The 25,520-nt window shown below is 28.6% G+C and overlaps 4 protein-coding genes across 5 annotated transcripts in view; 3 read left to right on the top strand and 1 right to left on the bottom strand.

Annotated features, from left to right (window-relative positions):
• Nucleotides 1-827: 827 nt before the first annotated feature.
• The window catches only part of LOC126903633 (putative uncharacterized protein DDB_G0282133), a 27,901-nt gene continuing 3,208 nt past the window's right edge, over nt 828-25,520 (top strand). Inside the window, exons 1-5 of the mRNA XM_050681953.1 lie at nt 828-1,038; nt 1,114-1,158; nt 9,744-9,828; nt 10,183-18,911; nt 19,491-19,587. Of these exons, the coding sequence (XP_050537910.1) occupies nt 988-1,038; nt 1,114-1,158; nt 9,744-9,828; nt 10,183-18,911; nt 19,491-19,586 (9,006 nt within the window). The 5' untranslated portion in view covers nt 828-987 and the 3' untranslated portion in view covers nt 19,587. The remainder of the gene's footprint in view (nt 1,039-1,113; nt 1,159-9,743; nt 9,829-10,182; nt 18,912-19,490; nt 19,588-25,520) is intronic.
• On the top strand, nt 6,040-8,810 carry LOC126903645 (uncharacterized). Of its 2 annotated transcripts, none has more exons than XM_050681990.1 (3): nt 6,040-6,359; nt 6,394-6,571; nt 7,717-8,810. In XM_050681990.1, the coding sequence occupies exons 1-3, from the start codon at nt 6,242-6,244 to the stop codon at nt 8,597-8,599; spliced, it is 1,179 nt and encodes a 392-aa protein (XP_050537947.1). In that variant the 5' UTR covers nt 6,040-6,241; the 3' UTR covers nt 8,600-8,810. The 2 variants fall into 2 exon arrangements, with proteins under 2 accessions (XP_050537947.1, XP_050537946.1); XM_050681989.1 differs by having other exon boundaries at nt 6,042-6,322; nt 6,357-6,571; nt 7,717-8,809.
• LOC126903649 (uncharacterized) lies at nt 6,593-9,365 on the bottom strand. The gene is made up of 2 exons (XM_050681997.1): nt 8,829-9,365; nt 6,593-7,523 (listed from the first exon to the last, which is right to left on the bottom strand). The coding sequence occupies exons 1-2, from the start codon at nt 9,004-9,006 to the stop codon at nt 6,778-6,780; spliced, it is 924 nt and encodes a 307-aa protein (XP_050537954.1). The 5' UTR covers nt 9,007-9,365; the 3' UTR covers nt 6,593-6,777.
• Nucleotides 22,169-24,213, top strand: LOC126903652 (uncharacterized). Its single transcript, XM_050682003.1, has one exon. The coding sequence runs from the start codon at nt 22,186-22,188 to the stop codon at nt 22,906-22,908; it is 723 nt and encodes a 240-aa protein (XP_050537960.1). The 5' UTR covers nt 22,169-22,185; the 3' UTR covers nt 22,909-24,213.

Here is a 25,520-nt window from a genome sequence, read left to right as displayed (position 1 = left end):
TTTATAAGTTAGTTAAATATGTATGTTTGTCTAACTATAGCAAAGGCCCAAAATTGAGTTATCTAACAGTACTAAGATGTAGATAATAGCATTTATAACAAAAAAAATATATAAATAAAATAAGTCTTACTGTATTAACATAATTTTTAACATAGTATTATTTACTTAATTTATTTGAAATTTCTGGTTTTCAACATAAAATAAAAAATTATAAGTTTCTGAAAGTTAATTATAAATATTTATACAATATTTATTTTGGTAAACTTTCAAAAAAATCATTTTAATTTGGCATCAAAATACAAATTAGTTAAAAACTTTAAAAGATGTTAAATTCTTAACAGCTCATTTAATAGTGTTCCAAGTTTATGTCAACATTTTTTTTAACATTAATTAACGAATAATAGGTCATAAAAACAAAATAAAAATTTATTATTTTTAACAAAGGGCCATTATTTACTTGATTGTAACTCTACAAGATTAGGGAAATAGTAGTTCTAAATATAATTTAATATTTACGGGATGCTGATTTTAGAAAAAAAAAACATTTTGGTGAATTGATTAAATATTTATAGTAATTGTTTAATGTTTTGTTTTGTCTTATTACAATGGGTTATGACATCATAAAAATAATGAGCGCAATTTAAGTAATAATGTTTATTTTTTCGCCAGATGATCACTTTTCTATTATACGTAACAAACTTTAATGGATATTTTAATTGTATAAAATTAACCTTGAACGCTAAAAAAAATTTAAATACGCACTAATAATCGATTCAAAGTTGAACATATTTCTTTTTTGTTTCAATAGAAATTTAATAATCATCAAATCGAAGTGTAATAATTTTATGGAATACACTAACTGACAAATAATGATTAGCAATTGAAAGCAGTTGTACAAATAGAAGTTAAGGCATAAGCTTATTTTTAGGGCGAATTGATGATTACAACATCAATTAATCTCTTAGTTGAATTGTCATAGCTTAGACAATGCAGTTTTACGCGATCTTTGTTATAACAGTGATAAAATTACAAGTTTTAGTAAGTTTAAATACTAACTGAATTAAATTCATGCAATGAGTTATATAATAATTTTAATTGATTATTTATCAATAGGTTCATACAGCATCATTTGAGGAAGAAAATGGCATTGAAAATTTAGTAAGTTAATGGAAATGTAAATAAAAAAGTTTTTTTTTTTTCAGAATTTGTATTAATTGTTAAACACACTTAAAGTATAATTAGGGTGTATTATGAATCGTGGTGTTTGAATTTCAAAGCCTAGAGCTTTATCAAATATAGAGTGCGTTTTTAGCGTATGTGCTATAACATTATGTTTCATATTAGTAACTGTAAATAATTAAGTAATTTTTATAGTTTGAATATAAATCTATAAAAAAAGATAAATCTTGCTTAAACTTTTAATTTTTCAAAATAAATTCTTATTGAATAGTTAATGTTACTTTTAAATATTTACTGGTTAAATTTAATGCTTTGATTATATGTTTAATCTTTTAAGCTTTTATACGAGACAACTGTCTCCTTGCTTCTGATGTTAGTCGCCCCAGAATCTACACATAGAAACTATTACAGAAGTGCATATAACATGTGCATTCCCAGATCGTCCTTTTTTTTATGGTTTAATGCCCTGCGTTTATAATTTGTTTAAGATCCCACAAATCTTAGCGTTGACATTGGTATTTTCGCTTAATTTAATATATCTATTATCTAACGAACACTGTGTATATAACCAGGGCTGAGCAAATAATACAGATTCATCCTTATTTATAACATATCCGGTTGGGCTTACACGATTAACAACGGATTCAAAAAATACCACCAATCCAAATAATCCGGATTACGGATGATTCCGTAAATCCGAATATTGTTTGAATCCGTTAATTCGTAAAATAATGATTTTGTAATAAAAAATAAATATTACTCAACATCTGCAATTAATTCATTGATATTAAATATATTTCATATAATGCAATTAGTTTTGATAGATTTAATTAGCAATCTGTAATCCAGATTAAACAGAATCAAACAAATCTAGCTTAAGGATTACGAATTGACCAAAAATGTGCTTAGCTCTAGTATACACTGTATACCACCCCTAGTGTTTCATAGTTAAGGAATTAAAACAATATATTCTATTAATATCCTCAGAAATATGAATGTAAATAAACGTTATAACTTATATTATAACTACGAATTTTTGTTACAATACATTTTAAAAACAGATAATGTATCTTTATTAATTAGATTCTTTTTTAACAAAATATAATTTAAATGTAAAAACTAATATATTTTAAATAAATGAGTATGTGATTATTAATAGACATAAATTATTAAAGATAAGATGATGATGGATAATATATATAATATAATATATAGTCAAAAAAGTAATTAGTTTATGTGACAAAATGTAAAAAAGGAGACTTATATTTATGATGACTAAATAACAATTTTCAATCGTTTCTGAGAAAATTAGAGTCTTATATAAATTTGATCACTCTGTATTACTAATCTGTGTGAAATATTAGACGATTGATTAAATTAATTTTAAAAATAAGTTTCTTTTAAGCAGAAGCGATAGAAAGGTAATGTAATTAATGAATTTAACAAAGGCTAAATTTAGCGCACCCTTTAAAATAGCAACAATAATAAGAATTAATAAATTCTGATTAGTAGTTAAATTCTATAAAAAAATTATTTTTGGATAAACATTTAAATCAAACGTTGAACATTGTGTAGTACACAATTGAACACTTATGATCTAAATATTCTAAATATGTTCTTATTTTATTTCATCAAATATTAGTCATTTAATAATCCTTTCATTACTTACAATATATAGTAAATAATACGTAAAAACATATTTACCGCAAATAAGTGGACACCGCTGGTATTACTTAAAAATTGAACTCGCATATAAAAATCATAAAAAAAATCAACAAATTAGGTATTTTTGTTAATTTTTTATGCGTGAAAATTTAAAACTCTTGACACTTTAATATGGAATGAAAAATTAAAATATTATTTAATTACCAAGCCTTTTCAGTTTTTTAAACATAAATTAAATCTAATAAGTTTGTCTTTCTTTGATATCACTAAAAGTATTGAAGAAGATGAAATTATTGACTTTATGTCTTGTTATTAGAATATAATTCGTAACAATAAATCTATTTTTAAATATTGAAGTTCAATAAATCCTTAATTGTTTTGTAATTAAAGTCGTGTGACCCAGTGACTAAAAACATTTTTCTTATATACAATTTTTATAGAATACATAATCTAAATAAATTAAAACATACTTATGATTGCAATATGATGTAATAAAAAATAAAACCATAAAACACTTATACGTGTATGTAACTCCTAAATTATTTTAATAACCCACAAAACATGTGTATTCAAATGTATAAACTAATTATTTACTTATGTGTTTATTTTGTATAGGAAATTGACTATTCAAATATGTGTTAATCAATTGAAAAAAAGAGGTTTATCAGTAAAGTAATTAATATAATAAATGACAATTTCAGTATTTTTCCTACTCCATTTTTTATTTAGTAGCATTCGTATTGATATGACTATGGTTAGGGTAACTTCTGTTGATGATTTCGTTGAATAAGGAAATTATTGATTACAGATGATGTTTTTACTGAGTTTTGTTATTTCAAAGTTGCATAGTTGTTTGAATTCCCAATGTAATATGTAGGTAATTTCAATCAAGGAGTTGTGAGGTTGTATTGAAGATTTCTATATCAATTATGTCTTTAAAAAGTCCTTAACTATTGAGTAAATTAGATTTAAATCCCTAAGTCTTATAAAATTCAAAGGTTGTGTAGGAAATAGAGCTTAGTGCACTGGGTTGTCTACGCAAAACTGACCTTTTCAAATTGACATATTTTAGTGTTTATTTAGTTCTTCTTATTCACAACGGATACTGAACTGCTTTGCACATTATGCAATATATATTTTTAGCTACTTAAAAAAGTAATACACTTAGGATAGAACATTGAGGTAGACTATTTTTTGTTAGGCGTTCACGAGAAAGTTATTTTGGAGCTTTAATTGTATTTTTCTATTAGATATAAGAAAAAATAATAGAATAGTTGTTGAGGGAGGTGATTATTATTAAGTGCTCTTAGGGTTAGATTTTTGTAGAACAATCCAGCTATTCATTAAGAATTGAACAGTTGAATGTCAATATCCCTACCTTATCTCTTTATATTCTTGTTTATTATGTAAAGTTTTAAGGAGTAAAGCATGCAAATAAATATTCACACTTACCTTTATTTCCTTTCGCAGTTATTTGAATTGATTTTGTATTAACTTCTTAGTTCAGCGATTACAATTGTTTGTTGGATGTCGTATTTATTTCGGCAAGTAAGATTCATGTGTATATTAATCGTCAATTCACGCTTTCATTACTCCAACAATATTCGTCGTTCACAATATACGCATTTATAAAATTCTCTCCAAAGGAACCTAAGTCTCTTATCATTTATCAATTGTAAAATATTTATAATCTTTATAATGTAGAATCTTTTAAACACCAAAAATTAATTATAAATGATTATTATGAATTATATTTATGTGATCTATTACAATAAAAATGAAAATAAAAAAATTGATCTTTTCTGATAAATTTACTGTAAATAGTAATTATAAAATTTGCTGACTGCCAATTTTTCTATTTAATGATGTCAATTTCAAATTTGTAAGTTGAGCTAAAAGTTATGGTAATAAATTCATTTTTTTATTTTTATTATAAACTTTCACTTTTTAAAGAACGAAATAGAGAAGGTTAAAAATTATTACTTTTAATATATTAAAAATCAATATCAATAATAATTTGGAAACAATTCAATATAACAATTAAATAATTTATAATTATTATTATATTTTTGAATCTAAGAATTAATAATCTGGATATAACTAAGGAAATAGAATTTAATGTTGCTTTTGTAATTATCCACCAATTTCTTAGAATTAAACATTATCTGGGTTTTTAATAATATTTTTAAGAAATTTTCTATAGTAGATATCGATATTCTAAAAACTCACTCTGAACTTTTCAAAATAAAATTATAAGAACATATTTATTTATATTCAAAATTAGTCAATAAGGCTATGGTAGTCCAGCGTTTCTTAGCGTACAGCCTTGGCTGACACGGATATATTTAACCTCGTTAATATATATTAACCATTATTGCAATACACCTTTTAATATTCTAAATCAACTGACTATGAAAATCATGCTAAGGATTTTCCAACACGTAGGTTTCTATCGTTCTTATATATATCTATATGTACTATATATGTTTAGTAGTTAATTCTATACGGACTACTAGCTCTAGAACTGTCTTGTCAATGGTAAAATATTTTAAATCATCTAAAAACAATGTTTACCATTTAGGGTAATATGATAAAAAAATTGCTTTTACTGAAACAAATTTCATATAAGTGAATATTGACCAAGAAATCTTGTTTTTAGGAAGAAATAAACTTTTTATATCCTGGAAAAAGTAAAACAGCGATTTTTAGTAAAATTCCTAAAGTTCAATATTATTGGTTACTTGTAATAGAAGCCTTTACTAAGATGTTACTGAGTTATAAGGGACCGGTTTAAATTATTTATAAAAAAAAAAAATATATTCCCTATAAGGGAACATTCCAAAGACGAATGATTTAAGCTATACTTATATATATCTTCTTATCTGTATAGTATAATTATTATACTACATAGATAAGAATTTTTTAACAAAAAATTACTTGTTTCCATTTATCTTCCATTTTAATAGTTTTTTTAATCTCTTCAATCGTATGTCTTCTCGATGTCCAAGATATTAAAAGGATACGTCGATGTGTATAGAAATCAGGGTATCATACTATACATTTTCCGGAAATTATTAGGTTTTTGTAATTTTAGATCGTTTTAGAAGTTTCAAGGAGATTCCAATTAAGTTTGTTGCCTACTAATTTCTCTATCGTTTTACTTAATTTGCTAATCACAGATATTAGTCGATAGTTTAGGCTGGAGCCACACGAGCGTACAAAATGCGCACGTTATGACGGACGTACTTTTTAACGCGCGTACTAGAGTGGGCACACGAGCGTTGGTATGACGTCCGTTAAAAATAAATCTAATTGGAATTGATACTAAAATAGTACATTCACCGTATAATACTTGTGGTAAAAAGTAGTGTTATTAGAATAATTTTTACTTCTAACGATGGATACACATGATGTTTTTACTTTTGGTTCTTTAGTGTATTTATACCTTAAAACAAAACCAAAAAATAGAAAACATTGGGTTCATCCAATCAACAGCGAAAGACATACTTCAGGACATTNCAATCAACAGCGCAAGGCATACTTCAGGACATTACGTGCAACTTTACAAGGAACTACGGCAAGATCCTGTAAAATTTTTTAATTATTTCCGCATGAGCATAAGTTCATTTGACGAATTATTATCGTATATTGAATGTGACATACAACGTCAGAACACTAACATGAGGTTAGCCATAAGACCTGAAGAAATGCTTGTCATAACGTTGAGGTAATAACACTTACTTTATAGGTGGAGAATAGATTTTATTTACTAAATTTATATTATAATTTACGTATTATTAAAATATCTGTTAGTAAACTTTCAGAAATATTTTTATTACGAAGATAATAGTTATTATACATTGTAGTTATCACATTAAATTATTACAAATTTTTTTTATTTTTAAATGAAATGTATAAATTTTAAGTTTATTTTTAAAAGTTTTTTTGGTTATAATTTTCTTGCATATTGAAATTGTCGTTTGAAATTTCATCATGAGAAAATTCTGAGTAGTATGACGCAGCTGATGATGTTGAAGACGGTGGCCGAACAAAGTCATAACCAGGAGTATGAGAAAGTGGTCGAAATGAGGTGGCAGGTGTAGTGTTCAATAGTGATTGAATGTTTGAATGACTGTTGAATGATCGATTAATATGAGTTTTATTTGTAATGTTATTAAGGAGTTGCATTGTTTGCATTCTAAAACTAAATTTCTGGTCTGCAGTTAACGATTTAACTGTTGGAAGTAGTGAATAAAAGAATGCCATGTCTTCATCTCGTTCCATGGGGTTTTTTGTCACTTTATTATTATGTGACTCCATAAAGTCAACTAGAGCTTGCTCCACATTAGGCTTTTTTCGCTTCGTTGTTGATTTTTCATTTAGAGAAGAGGAAGAACTCCCGGCCATTTCATGATAACTTCCATTCTCAATATTAACTGATGAATTAAGCTCTCTTTCATTGATATTAGGCGATGTTGGTTCAGATAGAAGTTGGTCTTCGAAATTTGAATCAGTATTTCTTAACTCTCTGTTTTTTCCCAGGAAAGACAATTGTTCCCCATAAACGTACAACTTTGTTTTTTTGGCAGCTGAACCAGATCTTGAGTTATTGGCTTGTTTTTTTAAACTTCGCACATAGTTGTCACGAATTGTACGCCATCTACTCATTATGTCTAATACTGGAAAAAATTTATTTAGAATTTCAAATATTTGTTTTTATTTTAAATGAATAATTTTATAGAAATGATAAATTATTACTTTAATTAAACGATTCTCAGCAAAGCTTTAATGTACAAAAAAGTGTAAATTTTACCAGTCTATATAAAAGTTATGTTTGTAATATTTAGTTTTATAGTTTTTTAATTTTAACAGATACCTAGCTTCCGGCTGCAGTTTTCAAGAACTGCATTACAATTTTCGGATAGGTAGATCCACTGCAAGTCAAGTTGTAAGAACAGTTTGCCTAAGTATTTGGAAAAATTTAAAAGAGGTATGCATTCCTATACCAGATGAAAATATGTGGCTCAAAATTTCAGAGGAATTTAAAATCAGATCAAATTTTCCCAACTGCTTGGGCGCTGTGGACGGTAAACACATCCGTGTTGTAAAACCGGAGAGAAGTGGCTCTTTGTTTATGAACTATAAACACTTTTTTTCAATTGGGCTTATGGCTGTCGCTGATGCAAATTATAAATTCATTTATGTCGACGTCGGGTCATATGGGAAAGATTCTGATTCCACTATTTTTAGAAATTCGGTGCTTTGGAAGAATTTGGAGAGAAATAATTTAAATATTCCTACATCGTCACAAGTACCAGGAATAAATATTCCTATACCTTATGCTTTTGTTGGTGATGAAGCTTTTGGTTTAAACACGCATTTGCTTCGGCCATACTCCGGTACTCATTTGCCAAATCGAAAAAAAATTTTTAATTATCGCTTGACACGTGCTAGACGATATGTGGAGTGTACATTCGGTATACTTTCAAATAAATGGCGTATATTCCACAGGCCTATTGATGTAAAAGTAGATTTTGCTGTCGATATCGTAAAAAGTTGTTGTGTATTACACAATTTCGTTCGCGATCGGGACGGATTTAGTTTGGATGATACACTAACTATAAATGGCTTTGAAGAATTTGATGTTTTAGATAATTCAGGAATAAATCGAAATACAAATTTGATTCGTGATGCTCTATCTCATTATTTTATGAGTGACGAAGGAAAATTGCCATGGCAGTTTGAAAAAATCTAATTATTTTAATTAGTATAAAAACTTATCATATTAATTAAATATTAGTAAATAAAATCTTATAAATAATAAAAATATTTAAAACATTTTTACCTTGCATGTAATTTATAAGAAACAAAAATAAACATTTAATTTTTAATTTAATTATGCATCGTTCAAATGTTGATAGAAAATATTTGTTTACTTAAAATGTACATTATCATTACATTATATATAATAAAAAAACTCTTACAAATTATTTTTTGTTGTGCTTCGTTTTCATCTATGAATGAATTAATTAAAGACGACGCTACTTTTATCCATGCCCCATTCTTTTTAAGTTTATCTTTATAGTCTTCATCAGCTGTATTCCACAAGACTTCATATTTTTGGACCTCACTAATTAACAATTCGTTGTCGATACTTGACATTTTAAAAAAAAAATAATTTAATTACGAAATACTACGAAAATTTCAGTACAAACGTAATGTAAGGAATTTCAGGTGGTAGTAATTACTTCAATACGTCCGTACTTTGTGAGAACGTGTGTCGACGTATATTTAAATGTGTATAATTCTAAACGCGCGTTGATAATTCTTGACGTGCGTTCCAGAAAAAATACGTCGATAAGAAATTGACGTCCGTGCGAACGCGCGTTATTTTTAGCGCACGTTGCTCGTGTGACCACTCCTGTAAGCGATAATGTAATTCTACGACGCGCGTCAAAAAGTACGTGCGTACCAACGCATTTTGTACGCTCGTGTGGCACCAGCCTTAAAGTATTAAATTTGTCTTTGTTTGGTTTTAGTATAGGTGTTATAACTGCTTTGTGACAATTTTAGTCTACAATTGTTGACCATAGTTAATTAAATAGTTTCACGGTGTTGTATAAATGAAAGGAAAGACTTTTTTATAAAATCATTCTTGGAGTTTAACATTTTAACAAATTAGGTTCATTAATTTTCTGAAAGAACTTTTTAAAAATTTTTTTTATTAATAAAAAATAAAAATTATTTTTTAACTGTAATATTAAAATTAATTTTGTTTTGAAGAGTTTTTTAATGGAGAGAGAGTCGATTGAAAAGTGTGTCATAATATTCAAATTTAAACTGCATTATTTATGATTTATGTTTGATATTTATATTTTTGTATTTGTGTAATTTTCTAGGGCCCGCCATACAAAAATATCAAAAGTATCAACGATTATAGCCCTGTAGCAAAATATAATGGAATAAATAAAAAAAATATAGGAAGTAAGTAACCAGAACTTAAATGATTACATAAATTATTATTAAAAAAATAAGTAGAACAAATAAAATTTGCTAAAATGAGTGCTAAATTGACATAAATCGTGTAACACAATTTTTGTATAGCTTAATAATTTATGTTTTTTATTAAAATAATTAATAAAATACCAGCAATAAGTAATATTATTAATTTCTTTTATTATATGTTTTTACATAATAAATAAAGTTTATACTTGTTACTTTATCTGAATCATAAATTTCGTTCTGGATTCTAATAATCACAAACAATTTTTAATAAAATAAATATTTCAATTAAAATAAGAAAAATTGAAAAATGTTAATAAAATTAATTTATTTTAGATGGTATTGAAATTAAAAATTCTAACAGACAAAAAGTAAAAGATATAAATCCATTAATTGATAGTCAGAAATATCCAAACAAAAAAACTGAATATAAAAAAGAAAACAATTTATATAATGACGAATTACTTAAGCCAGATATCATTTTAGACAACACAAATAAAAATACTAAAGAAAAAAATCAAAACTACCAATTATTTTCTTCCTCAGAAAATATAAAAATAATAGATAAAAATCAAGGAAATAGAAAAAATCTTATTAACATTCAAAAATCTAATGTACAGCATAAAATTAAAGAAATAAAAGACACTCAAGAAAATAGAGAATCAAAATCAAAAAAAAAAAACTTTAATCAATTTAATACGTCTAAAACAAGCTCTAAGAGTATGCCCATTAATGAGTCTCACGATGATCATAATATTTTCGCAAAATTATTGAAAAAAAATAATAAGAAAACAAACTTAAAACAAAATTTTGAAAGTGAAAAAACTAACTGGGAACCTAAAAAAATTTCCATTGATAAAAGTCAATATTCTGACAAACCAAAGAAAATAATACATAACAACAAACAAGAAGATACAAACGAAATGAGTATGTTTGGAAATTTATTTGATGAGGATGAAGATAATACAAAAGAGAATAATCATATACCAATTAACAAACCATTAAACACAAATATATTAGAGAAACCTCCTAATAAAAGCAATAACATATTGAATAAATGGGACTCAAATAAGTTACAAAATAAAAACTCGAACACAAAAGGTCCACATAATGACTCAATTAATAAAAATCCAACTAAAAATGTAGCAATAAACAATATTGATAATCCATATAAAGAACCTACATATAACTCTAATTTTTTCAATAATCACGTAGATAACGAAGGTCCTAATAATAAATATGATCCAACTTCTCCAAAAAAAAAACAAGAATATCCGTCAAAAGATTTGGAAAAACTTAATAATACATTATTAGAAAACACAAACACAAATCATGAAATTGGAATTCATTCAAACAACCAGTTAAATCCATCAAGTCATTATGAACAACCTGAAAACCAGAACAAACACTTGCAAAATAACCCAATAAGTAATACAAAAAAAAATGAAGAAATTATAACACCATTACAAACTAGTGATCAACATAGAAATGATGACGAAGCATCGCCAAATAAAAATTCTGATTTTTTTGGAAATTTGTTTAACAATCGATTTAATAAAAGACCAAATACAAATAATGAAAACGGAAATCCTACCGAAAACCAATTGGTACCATCAACAGATAATGAACACGCAACAAAAAACAATTCTCCCTTATTTGATAATACCAATAATGATTCAAATAAAAAGAATCCTATTAAAAATGATCAATTTGGAACACCATCACAAACTAGTGATCATCATAGAAATGATGACGAAGCATCGCCAAAAAGAAATTCAGATTTTTTTGGAAATTTGTTTAACAATCGATTTAATAAAAGACCAAATACAAATAATGAAAACGAAAATCCTACCGAAAACCAATTGGTACCATCAACAGATAATGAACACGCAACAAAAAACAATTCTCCCTTATTTGATAATGCCAATAGTGATTCAAATAAAAAGAATCCTATTAAAAATGATCAATTTGGAACACCATCACAAACTAGTGATCATCATAGAAATGATGACGAAGCATCGCCAAAAAGAAATTCAGATTTTTTTGGAAATTTGTTTAACAATCGATTTAATAAAAGACCAAATACAAATAATGAAAACGAAAATCCTACCGAAAACCACTTGGTACCATCAACGGATAATAAAATATTACCAAATAAATACCAACCCCTTGGGGATAATCCATTTAGCAATTCCAATAATAAAAAACCAAAAATAAATGATGAAATAGATAATTATTCAAAAAATCATGGTAATCTATCATCTGATACTGCAAAATCACCAAAAACAAATAATAACTCATTTGATAATGCCAATAGTGATTCAAATAAAAAGAATCCTATTAAAAATGATGAATTTGGAACACCATCACAAACTAGTGATCATCATAGAAATGACGACGAAGCATCGCCAAATAAAAATTCAGATTTTTTTGGAAATTTGTTTAACAATCGATTTAATAAAAGACCAAATACAAATAATGAAAACGAAAATCCTACCGAAAACCAATTAGTACCATCAACAGATAATGAACACGCAACAAAAAACAATTCTCCCTTATTTGATAATGCCTATAGTGATTCAAATAAAAAGAATTCTATTAAAAATGATCAATTTGGAACACCATCACAAACTAGTGATCATCATAGAAATGATGACGAAGCATCGCCAAAAAGAAATTCAGATTTTTTTGGAAATTTGTTTAACAATCGATTTAATAAAAGACCAAATACAAATAATGAAAACGAAAATCCTACCGAAAACCAATTGGTACCATCAACAGATAATGAACACGCAACAAAAAACAATTCTCCTTTATTTGATAATGCCAATAGTGATTCAAATAAAAAGAATCCTATTAAAAATGATGAATTTGGAACACCATCACAAACTAATGATCATCATAGAAATGACGAGGAAGCATCGCCAAAAAGAAATTCAGATTTTTTTGGAAATTTGTTTAACAATCGATTTAATAAAAGACCAAATACAAATAATGAAAACGAAAATCCTACCGAAAACCAATTGGTACCATCAACAGATAATGAACACGCAACAAAAAACAATTCTCCCTTATTTGATAATGCCAATAGTGATTCAAATAAAAAGAATCCTATTAAAAATGATCAATTTGGAACACCATCACAAACTAGTGATCATCATAGAAATGACGACGAAGCATCGCCAAAAAGAAATTCAGATTTTTTTGGAAATTTGTTTAACAATCGATTTAATAAAAGACCAAATACAAATAATGAAAACGAAAATCCTACCGAAAACCAATTGGTACCATCAACGGATAATAAAATATTACCAAATAAATACCAACCCCTTGGGGATAATCCATTTAGCAATTCCAATAATAAAAAACCAAAAATAAATGATGAAATAGATAATTATTCAAAAAATCATGGTAATCCATCATCTGATACTGTACAATCGCCAAAAACAAATAATCACTCATTTGATAATGCCAATAGTGATTCAAATAAAAAGAATCCTATTAAAAATGATGAATTTGGAACACCATCACAAACTAGTGATCATCATAGAAATGACGACGAAGCATCGCCAAATAAAAATTCAGATTTTTTTGGAAATTTGTTTAACAATCGATTTAATAAAAGACCAAATACAAATAATGAAAACGAAAATCCTACCGAAAACCAATTGGTACCATCAACAGATAATGAACACGCAACAAAAAACAATTCTCCCTTATTTGATAATGCCAATAGTGATTCAAATAAAAAGAATCCTATTAAAAATGATGAATTTGGAACACCATCACAAACTAGTGATCATCATAGAAATGACGACGAAGCATCGCCAAATAAAAATTCAGATTTTTTTGGAAATTTGTTTAACAATCGATTTAATAAAAGACCAAATACAAATAATGAAAACGAAAATCCTACCGAAAACCAATTGGTACCATCAACAGATAATGAACACGCAACAAAAAACAATTCTCCCTTATTTGATAATGCCAATAGTGATTCAAATAAAAAGAATCCTATTAAAAATGATGAATTTGGAACACCATCACAAACTAGTGATCATCATAGAAATGACGACGAAGCATCGCCAAAAAGAAATTCAGATTTTTTTGGAAATTTGTTTAACAATCGATTTAATAAAAGACCAAATACAAATAATGAAAACGAAAATCCTACCGAAAACCAATTGGTACCATCAACAGATAATGAACACGCAACAAAAAACAATTCTCCCTTATTTGATAATGCCAATAGTGATTCAAATAAAAAGAATTCTAATAAAAATGATAAAATTGGAACACCATCACAAACTAGTGATCAACATAGAAATGATGACGAAGCATCGCCAAATAAAAATTCTGATTTTTTTGGAAATTTGTTTAACAATCGATTTAATAAAAGACCAAATACAAATAATGAAAACGGAAATCCTACCGAAAACCACTTGGTACCATCAACAGATATTGAACACGCAACAAAAAACAATTCTCCCTTATTTGATAATACCAATAGTGATTCAAATAAAAAGAATTCTAATAAAAATGATAAAATTGGAACACCATCACAAACTAGTGATCAACATAGAAATGATGACGAAGCATCGCCAAATAAAAATTCTGATTTTTTTGGAAATTTGTTTAACAATCGATTTAATAAAAGACCAAATACAAATAATGAAAACGGAAATCCTACCGAAAACCACTTGGTACCATCAACAGATAATGAACACGCAACAAAAAACAATTCTCCCTTATTTGATAATGCCAATAGTGATTCAAATAAAAAGAATTCTAATAAAAATGATAAAATTGGAACACCATCACAAACTAGTGATCAACATAGAAATGATGACGAAGCATCGCCAAATAAAAATTCTGATTTTTTTGGAAATTTGTTTAACAATCGATTTAATAAAAGACCAAATACAAATAATGAAAACGGAAATCCTACCGAAAACCACTTGGTACCATCAACAGATAATGAACACGCAATAAAAAACAATTCTCCCATATTTGATAATGCCAATAGTGATTCAAATAAAAAGAATTCTAATAAAAATGATGAATTTGGAACACCATCACAAACTAGTGATCAACATAGAAATGATGACGAAGCATCGCCAAATAAAAATTCTGATTTTTTTGGAAATTTGTTTAACAATCGATTTAATAAAAGACCAAATACAAATAATGAAAACGGAAATCCTACCGAAAACCACTTGGTACCATCAACAGATAATGAACACGCAATAAAAAACAATTCTCCCATATTTGATAATGCCTATAGTGATTCAAATAAAAAGAATTCTAATAAAAATGATGAATTTGGAACACCATCACAAACTAGTCATTATGAACATCCTGAAAACCAGAACAAACACTTGCAAAATAACCCAATAAGTAATACAAAAAAAAACGAAGAAATTATAACACCATTACAAACTAGTGATCAACATAGAAATGATGACGAAGCATCGCCAAATAAAAATTCTGATTTTTTTGGAAATTTGTTTAACAATCGATTTAATAAAAGACCAAATACAAATAATGAAAACGGAAATCCTACTGAAAACCACTTAGTACCATTAACGGATAATAAAATATTACCAAATAAATACCAACCCCTTGGGGATAATCCATTTAGCAATTCCAATAATAAAAAACCAAAAATAAATGCTGAAACTGATACTCCTTCAGATAGTCTGTTTAAGCCTTTAACGAATACTGATCAAACTCCATTTAAAAACAATAACTTGAATGATAACTCTCATGGTAACTCATTTTATAAGAAGCCAACCTCAAAATCTACAAGTATGCATTTTAATAATATTAACTTCAATGATATTAATAATTCTGTAAATCCTGTTTTATCTAAACTACCCGATAATTTAAGTAATTCGAATAATGTTAGTTGTATTAATTTACCGAAATCGGACAATGACGCTGTTCATATTACGAATTTGATAAAACCTCTTATTGATGTTAATCAAATGGAAATTAGTCCTAAAATGGACTCTTTGTCAGATAAGTTCAATGAGTTCAATACTACTACCTCTGTTAATAAAAAACCTACCACACATGAATATGGTAATTCTATTTATAGAAATGATGATAAAACAATGTCAATAATTCCAAATGATTATGATAAAGAAGTATCGTTGCCCAAAAATAATAGTCAAATATCTATTGAAAAACCCTATAATATCATTCTCAACAACGTAAATACTCTAAATAATCCTCTGAAAATTTTATCTTATAATGACTTGAACAATCTGAAACCATTAGATAAAAATGGAACTTTTGATGAAAATTTAAATTTGAATCAAATTCCAAACAGCCCAATGTCACATTTTGTTAATCCATCAGATCTAGCCAAAAATTTAATCAAGTTGCCTGTCAATTCTTTAAAAAAACCTACAATTCAATATGGTGATATAAACTTACCAAATGAAAGTAATTTTAAAAATGAAAAACCATTTAAAAATTATAAAAACATGGATGTATATCCTGTATCGAACATCAATCAAATATCCAATAGTAATTCTAATAATATGGAAAATCCAAATTTAGTACAATCAACAGATAAACCTTACAACGTTGTTTTGAATAATGTCAATAATATATCAAATCCTGATAAAACATCATCTAACATTAATACAATTAATACTTCTTTTCAATTTGATAACGGTGGTAAAACTGAAAAAATTTCCAAAGAAAATCAAATTTCTAATGAAAAACTAAATAAAAAAAGTAAACACAAAATTGAAACAGCAAAAAACACTTTTAAAAAACAAAGTAATTCAGGAAAACCTTATAATAATTTCGATAAGGTGTCTTCCGGATTTGGTTATTCAACTCTCCCTTATTTATTTAATTCAGAAAATGAAGGGACTCTAAAAACAAATAAATATGACCAACCTCTTGTTCAATTTAATTCTTTCAACAGTGGAACAATAGATTCACCTAATAAATTCATAAAAGAAGGTAATTTAGAATCAAATACTGACAATTTTGATTCAATTGATGACAATAATAAGAATAATAATTTGATTAAACCTAAAGTGCATAAACCTATAACAAAAAAGAATAATCTCAGTAAAAATGATGGAGATCATTCATCATGTAGCAATGAAGAATCAAAAACAATTATTTCAATGAAAAAACCAAAAAATAAAAATAAAATGGACAGTTTAAAAAGTAATAACTCATTTAGTGTTTCAGAAGAAAGTAGTAATGGAAAAAAACAAACGAAAATGGAAAAGGAGAATAGATTGAACAATAAATTAACAAATACAAATACAGCATCAAATAATGGAAATACAAATATAAATATTAACACAAATGATAAATTAAAATCTAATTTAGCTAGCGAAGAATTATTGAAAAATAAGTATAAGAGTAAGAAAACTAAAAAAACAAATAGTTCAGATGAAGATGACGATTTGAATAATCTAAAAGTTAAAACTAAACTTAAAACTCCAAATTCGATCAAATACACAGATAATAACCATAAAACAACTTTACATAATGAATCACCAATTATAAATATTAATCATGAACAGGGTTCTCCTGGTATAATTGATTCTAATCCAATGATGAATCTATCAATTCTCGATAAATATGATTTGTACCCAAAAGACTTTTGGAAAGTTATACTTCAAAATCCAAATTTGTTTCATCCACCAACTTACATTAACCCTAACGAATACAACTATAATACTATGAAACCTACAAATGATATGAATAAAATAAATCAAGATACTATTAAAAATCCTAATGAGTTTATGCAAAATACAAATAGTCTTAATGCAAAAACTATTTATAGTAATCCTGGAAATATTGCAAACGAAGAATTACGACCAAATCAGCCAATAAATGATGAAAAAAAAATCCCTACATTTAAATCTAGTGATAAAGATACCAATAATAACTACTTTAACATAAACACGTTTTTAGATAAACCATCTCATACGGAATATAAAAAAGATGAAGTATATACACCGAATAATGTACCAGAAAAAAATAGCCTTCACAATTTAATAACAAATGATGAAAACAATAAACTTATTAAAAATCCTAATCCAGAAGTTAACTTCGATCATATGTTTAAGGAACTAGCTAATAAAATGATGAATCAAATAGACTCTTCGATAAATGCTAAGTTATTTCAACAAGATAATCTCAGAAAAAATTATATCAATGATGGTAGATATAATAGTAGAAAGACTAATGCAGCGTATTCTATTGATGTGAATTCTGGTGAATCGAGCCATGAATATAGTTATGAAAATAGAAAATTACCACCTGATACAAAAAAAAAGAAAAACCCGACAATTTTTAATGATATACAACCATTTAAAAAGAGTAAAAAAACAAACAAATTAAACACTGAATCATATAAAAGTAACTCTGAAGTTTCTGAAGAAGTTAATAATAATATTAGACGTAAAACAACTAAAAAGAAAAACCATACAACTAAAATAAAACCTGTTAAAAATATAGTCCGTGATAATGATAATTCTGACAACGAAAGTGAATCTTTTGAAGAAAATAATCAAATAAATATACTAAAACATAAAAAAAAAAAGCCTAAAAATGAAACCTTTTCAAAAATTACAACTAATACTAAAAAGAATTTAAATGAAAAAATTTCTCCTTCAAAAATATCTAATACTACGATTAAACTTAAAAAATCGAAAAGTAATGTAACAAAAAAAAAAGTTACTGATGTTAATAAAAAAAAGAAAATTAACAATAATGTCAAATCACCGAAAAATAAACACAATGATAAAAAAAAAAATGTAAATAAGGTTAAAAAAATTACTAAGATTACTAAAATAAGACCTTTGAATAATCAAGAGAAAATAATCAAAAAAAAAAATAATAAAAATAATACAACCAAATTAAAAAATAAAAAAATTGTAACTGTCGATGGAAATACATACCGCCCCAAAAATAAAGTAGTGAATCGTTATATTACAACTGATTCTTCAAGACTGGGTAATCCCAGCACAACAAATATTGATAATAGCCAACAGCGTTATAGATGGAAATATGCAAACGAACCGGTGAGACTTTTTTATAAAATAATTCTGCTTAAAAATTTTAAATGCATAATATTTTTTTATACAAAACGAAACATTCAGTGCAATAAATGTATTGATTTAATTAATAAATTTATAATTAACATAAATATAATTAAAATTAATTTTTATCGATTTTTTTTACTATATTTATGTATATAATTTATATCTGATTACATTTCTGGAGTAAAAAATTAAAATTATCTAATACAAAAAAAAATGTTGGTTTAAAAAAACAACTCAAGAAAAAAGAAAAATTTCAGTAGCAAATTTCTTTCAAGTTCTTTTGTTTTTGACTTTTGGTGATATTAAATAGAAACTCGATATCACATTTCTATTTCTGTGCCTATAGCTATACACATTTCTTTTGGAGAGTTAATTAAATAATTAAAAACTAAACATATCAATGGTAATCTAAAAACTTTTTAAAATTAATTTTGAATATTTAACCAGTTTAAGGCAACAATGAATTTATTTTAATCTATTGAATTGTAATTTAATTAATGTATGATGTAATTTAATCTTTTTTTATAATATATATGGATATGATTTTTGTTTTTTTAGAATGAAGGACGTGGATATAGGATTGGCTATCGTTTATCACCAAATTTTTCATACCTTATGGGGAGTAATCCAAGATATTACACATCACTAATTTAATGTAAGTTAATGATGAATTTTGTATTTTGTTATAGTTTATTTCCCTTAATAATAATTATTTTTAATAGCCTCTGAACCCCATTGAGGATTTAATATTCACTCCATAAAAGTTTTCCAATAATATATTAAATTGAATTCGGTTGTAATTCTAGTATATATAACTAGCTTTACAATGCACAATCTATTTTTTTATTTGGATAAAGATGACATTTTCATCAGTTAAACAATAAATTGATAATATCTGTATATTTCTTATTATACTTTCTTAAAAAACTGTTAAAGACTAATTTAATAAGTATAAATATACAAAAAAAAATTCTTCAGTAAAATCAACAAATTTTTAATGTATATACGTTCTATATTTTTGTTAAATATTAGGTTTTTTTTTAATTTAAAATAACATTTGTTAATTTGATCAATGATTTATTATTCTAACAAAAAGACAGGGCTTATTTTAACGGGTAGTAGAACCTGAATTGGTAGTTGAAAACATAATTTGGGTAGTTCAAAATTCAAAATTGGGTAATAGATTTTTTTCACCTGTAGGAAACTAGGTAAATTCTAATAATAAAATATTGAAGCCATAAATTTATATAAATAAAAATTGAAAGTTATCAAATTAAAAACGTTTTTTAACCTAAAAGTTTAAGCACATATTTTAATTTTTAACAAATCGTAATGTATTTTTATTATATATTAGAAAAAAGACTGGCAACGGTATGATCGCATTGCGAACGTATAAGTTTTCTATAGACCTATACGTCGTAAGACGACTTCGTGTGCCCGATGCGCATTGTGGCATTGTGTAGTAGTCGATATAGTATAGTAATGTACGATATCGGTAATGTCGTCGTGCCGTCGTTAAAACCCATTTAAAAATAAATAAAACGCACAGTATCGCAAGACACGGTTGTATAGAAACCAAACACTAATTTTATCTGTTTATTTTATCTATTTCGTTATCGACCTTTCTTTATATTGTAGTTAAAGTAATACTGCACTATAGAATGCGCATGTTGACTACTGCGTGATTTTGCTTAGGACATATAGGTCTATGGGCTAGCACTACAGTAAATAAATTCACGTGAATTTTTGTATTATATACTTATTTTAATAAAAAGTGAAAAATAATACAAGAAAAGACAGTACTTATCTTATAGTGAAAAGTGAAAAAGTGTAAAAATGAAACGGGCTTTATCTCTTCAAAAATATGTAAAAAAATCTTGCAAAACAACTTCTTTGTATAGTTGGCTGAATCTAAATAAACCAAGTTGTTCGACCCAGTTAAATTTAGCCACACAAAACTCAGCATCTCTTGAGGAATCTCAATTATCGAAACCAGTTAAAGAAAAAGAAATAATCGAGAAAATTTCAGAAAATGAAAACCCAAGTGAAACCCTCACACAAGAAATTCCAATTTCTAAACCTGAAGCAAATAAACAAAACTCCGATGCTCAGGCATTTGAACATTATCACCGAGATGGTAAGCACTACGTAAAATGTAAATGCTGCAACATGTTTCCAAACGTAGTAAAGCTTCATGGAACAATGACTCGATTGCCTGCGATAGTAACAGATGGTACTAGATGGAAACGATACGATAGAAAAACATATTTCTCAGAAATATCATTCAGAGTTTGTGAAAGCTTTTAGATTATCTACTTTAAAAGTACCAGAAAAAGCAAAAGAATGCACTATGGATAAGATGCTCCCACAAATGAACGAGGACCTAGCAAATAAAATTGGTGGATTAATGATACATACATATGCTGACGCAAAAAAAAATTCAATATTTGACCCCAACCGCACATAAAGAATTTATTCAGTGTATTATTAAAAGTGATCATAGTGTGCAAGAAATACTGAGCTCTAACATTTTATCGCTTTCTTTGAGATGTGATGGCAGTGTGGACCGTATGCAAATAGACAAGATATATGTTTTTACAAAAGTCATAAAAAAATCTGGTGAATCAGTTCAATATTTCCTTGGGTTAAGTGAACCATCTTGTCAAGGTGCTGAGAGAATACTTGGTGCAATAGAGAACGCCATCGATACTACTGTAGAAGAAGGAATGTCTAGACAACTTTTTGAATTTGCCACCTCTTTGGTAACAGATGGAGCAGCAGTGAACACTGGTTGTAGAGCAGGGTTGTGGGAGCTCTTTAGGCAAAAGTACAAGATTAACTCAAATCTTCCTTTCATTAACATATGGTGTGCAGCACACAGATCGGATTTGGCTTTCAAATCGAGTAGTAATTGTGTTGGAGAGTTTAAATATATTTTTTCAGAGTTAATTGGTTTAAGCTCATTTCTACACTCTTCCAGCTTAAGAACCAAGCATCTCCAACAGGCGGCCGGTTGGGTTTATTTAAAGTGCGGTGGTCCGAATTTTCGTTTGATTTAATCAATTCAGTTTTGGTTTCTTGGAATGCTTTAGTATTGTTCTTAAAAGATTATCCTGACAAAGAGGCAAGAGGATACAGACTTTTTTAATCAATTATAACAATCTACAAATCCTGGCATTTATTGCAGACGTATTGATGGTTTTCAGCAGATATCAGAAAAAAACTGCAGTCTGATACAATTACAATTTTAGACATGGACAAAGAGACAGTAAACGTTATATCCAGGCTTAAAATATTCAAAACGGAAGCGTTGCTTGGTGGATGGGTGACAACCTTAAAAGAACAGTTAGAAATTCATAGTGAAAATGAGGTTTTACTAAAAGGAGAAGTCTTAACAAGAAATCGAAAACATCGTTTAAAGGAACATCACAAGTTTGTTTCTCAGAATCGAGACTACTCCGCAATCTGCAATGAAATTGTGGATTTTCTTGTAAATTTTTTGCAGGAAAGATTCGATATTGATGCGGATACTGTTAAAATTTTGAAACCATTCACTGAGCTAGAGCCATCCGTTGATATGAAAGCAGTTCATAAATTGATAGGAAACGACTTAGATCTTGCTGAACTTTCAATGGAATATTCGGAGCTTCTCACTCATAAAAATATTGAGCAGTTAAAAAAAATCAGCTTAAAAGAAACTCTTCAGGCTTTAGTGATGACAAATTTTTTTCCCAATGTTTCTGTTATAATGGCCAGAATTGTTGCAGTAAAACCTCATTCCGCTGATGTTGAAAGAGTGATTAGTGTGAACAATTTGTTGAAAACCAGCAATAGAAGCAGTCTAAGTATTGAAAGCGAGAATGAATATCTATATATTTATTTTAATCTTCCTCCATTAGCCGAATGGAATCCTCGTCCAGCAATTAATGAGTGGTTTAAGAAAAAAAGGAGAGTTAGAGAAACTGTTACGGCGTAAGAACAAGAGTGGTATAAGGGAATATTTATAAGTGCAAATGATAACCAAAAAGATTCGCAAACCGAAGAAAAAGTTCCTACGATAATGTTTTAAGTTTTGTTTGTACTGATTTCAATTTTGAGATAACTTATTTTTTTATTACATATTTTTCTGTTTCCTTTTTTTAAAATTTTAGGATTTATTGTAATAATAAAACACTAGTCATCATCAAATGTAGCACTTTTTTTTACCCCCACTAACCTACTAAAGTCTTTATGAAATTTTATGCTTTAAAAAACGTTTTTACTAACATAAAAAGCAAAAAAAAATGTTGCCTGTGTCCCCACCGAACCCCCCGCATAGCTCTGTTATCCGAAAAGTACTTCGTTATGTTTGATGTTTATGTTTATGTTGATGCACAACATAAAAAAAGGACAGTGGGTAGTAGAAAAAAAACATTACAATAAGGCCTGCAAAAAGAAATGATTAAATTAACAAAAAGTATATTGAAAGTATTTTGATAAATTTGTTGACTTTAGCGGAAGATTTTTTTTAATATTTTCAAACTCGATTTACCTTGATCTATTCCCTGTGGATAGAGGATAAGAATACTTCCATGGCCCCTCTATTAGTCGTAAGAGGCGACTAATGAGGTTGCGTCAGATCGACAACCGGCGTAAAATTTTGTCAAAAAGTATGAGGAGTCCTGAAGAAAACTTAGTCGGATTTTTCCATCTTAGATGTACGCAGGAACAACAGGTGAGAGAAATGTAATATGAGGATGGTGATATAAGCGTAGATGATGTAAAAGATCGTATCGAGTGGGAGTTTAGGATAAGGTTAGGCCGACCCCAAATAGTTGGGAATAGGACGAGAAAAAAGATGAATCTCGATTTACCTAGATGAAACCAAAAAGTACATATATGTATATATATACAGGGCAATCTATTTATTTTAAACCACTCAATTTTTTGCCAACTTAACTCAGTGTTGAAAAAAAAATCGGTTTGATTATTTAGATTTATTATATAGAAATTTTTCTAATTTTAAGTTTTGTTTTATCATTACAATAATAAGAGTTCATAAATGTAATTTTTTTCTCATGAAAAATGACACAATCGCCATTTTTCCTCTTTATATAGTTTTACCCCGGTCTCTCCCCAGCCTATATTAAAATTGTCATAACTCCTAAAGTACTGTTTCAAAAGTTGTTATCAACTGTTGTGTTGTTAGGTGATATTTTAATAATTATAATAATTAATTACACCGTATTTAACTTTATATTAATATATATTTAACTTTTTATATATAAGAACTTAAACAACAGTATTACAACACACTAGACAAAATTCTATATATCAAACATTAATTCTTATATGTATCTTGTGATAGATNATTAATTCTTATATGTATCTTGTGATTGGTAGTGGCCGGCGGCCTGGACCGGTTCTAGCCGTCCGTCGGCCACTCCGTATGGCGCGACCTGCCGGACGTAAAGGGAAAGCGCCGCGATCGCCATCCAGTGGTAAAGCTGGAGTCGCGATGCGACCGCGACATACTCCCCCCCCAGTCCGGCCGGTCGGCCCATGAGCGCCTAGGACAGCTGGTCTGTTTGCCCGTCCTCCAACTCCGGGAAGTCGGGAACCTCGATGATCGGGGCGTCCAAAACCGCATCTTTGGTCTCCATTCTCTCCGAGAACCGGAACTCTACATCTATGTGCTGCGGTTCCACCTGGTCGTCCCCAAGGAAAACAACTGGTTGAACGCTGCCGATAAAGCGTTCCACACCTTCGCCGGAATGGGACTCACTCCCGACGCCACTTGGTGTCGCGGTGGTCACCTGGGTGGTTGACGCTTCCGCGGTGTTTTTCGGTCGAAACCGGCCATGTTCGTCCCGTTGGCTGTGGCGATGGTTTGGCCGATCTGTTTCCAGCCTGCCCTGTGCCGGCTGATTAAGTCGAGCGGAGGTTTGGCCGGGTCGATGTCGCCGCTGGTTCGACCGCCGGCTAGGTTCGCCCTGCTCCGCGCGACGTTCCGTTAAACCCCGATCGAACGCAGCCCATAAGAGGGATTGGGACCGAAGTTCCCCAATCCCCGCCGTACGGACTCGTTCTCGGGTCCAGGTTGGGAGTTCCTCATATTCTTCCCCCAGCAGTGCCGCCGCTTGCCGCATCAACCTGCGAGCCTGTTGCCGCATGAGGTTTGCGGTTTCGGCCGCAAGCCGGCGAGATGGCCGAAAGGAACGGAGCTCCGCGTTCTGTCTTTGGTTGCTGGACATGCTGTAAAATAGAAAATTTATTAGGATTACCTCCTGAGGCGTCATATTTTATGGCGGTGACATGTAGCTTTAACTGACGCCTTCCTTTAGTCACAAACACTCCCTCACCTAGCCTTTTGGCTAGTTGCACTGGCCCCAGCCATTTAGGGGCAAAGCCGGCGTGAAACTTTTTATCAGCGCTGGATAAGGGATGCGCGCGATAATACACCCAATCCCCTTCTTTAAAGCGTCTGCGGTGATTTTCGCGGGGTAATTTGTGACCAGTATCTTTTTTATCGGAAGATAACCCGAATTTTTGTGAGGGTTGTTCTCCCCCCCCGGAAATTTTCGTTTTCCTACCGAAGACACCGGAGTT

The sequence above is a fragment of the Daktulosphaira vitifoliae genome, unplaced genomic scaffold (assembly GCF_025091365.1).
Source record: "Daktulosphaira vitifoliae isolate Bord-2020 unplaced genomic scaffold, ASM2509136v1 Scaffold_4, whole genome shotgun sequence".
Taxonomy (NCBI): Eukaryota; Metazoa; Arthropoda; class Insecta; order Hemiptera; family Phylloxeridae; genus Daktulosphaira; species Daktulosphaira vitifoliae.
Note: the sequence above shows the minus strand (reverse complement) of the source record. Positions and strands in the feature narration are given on the sequence as shown.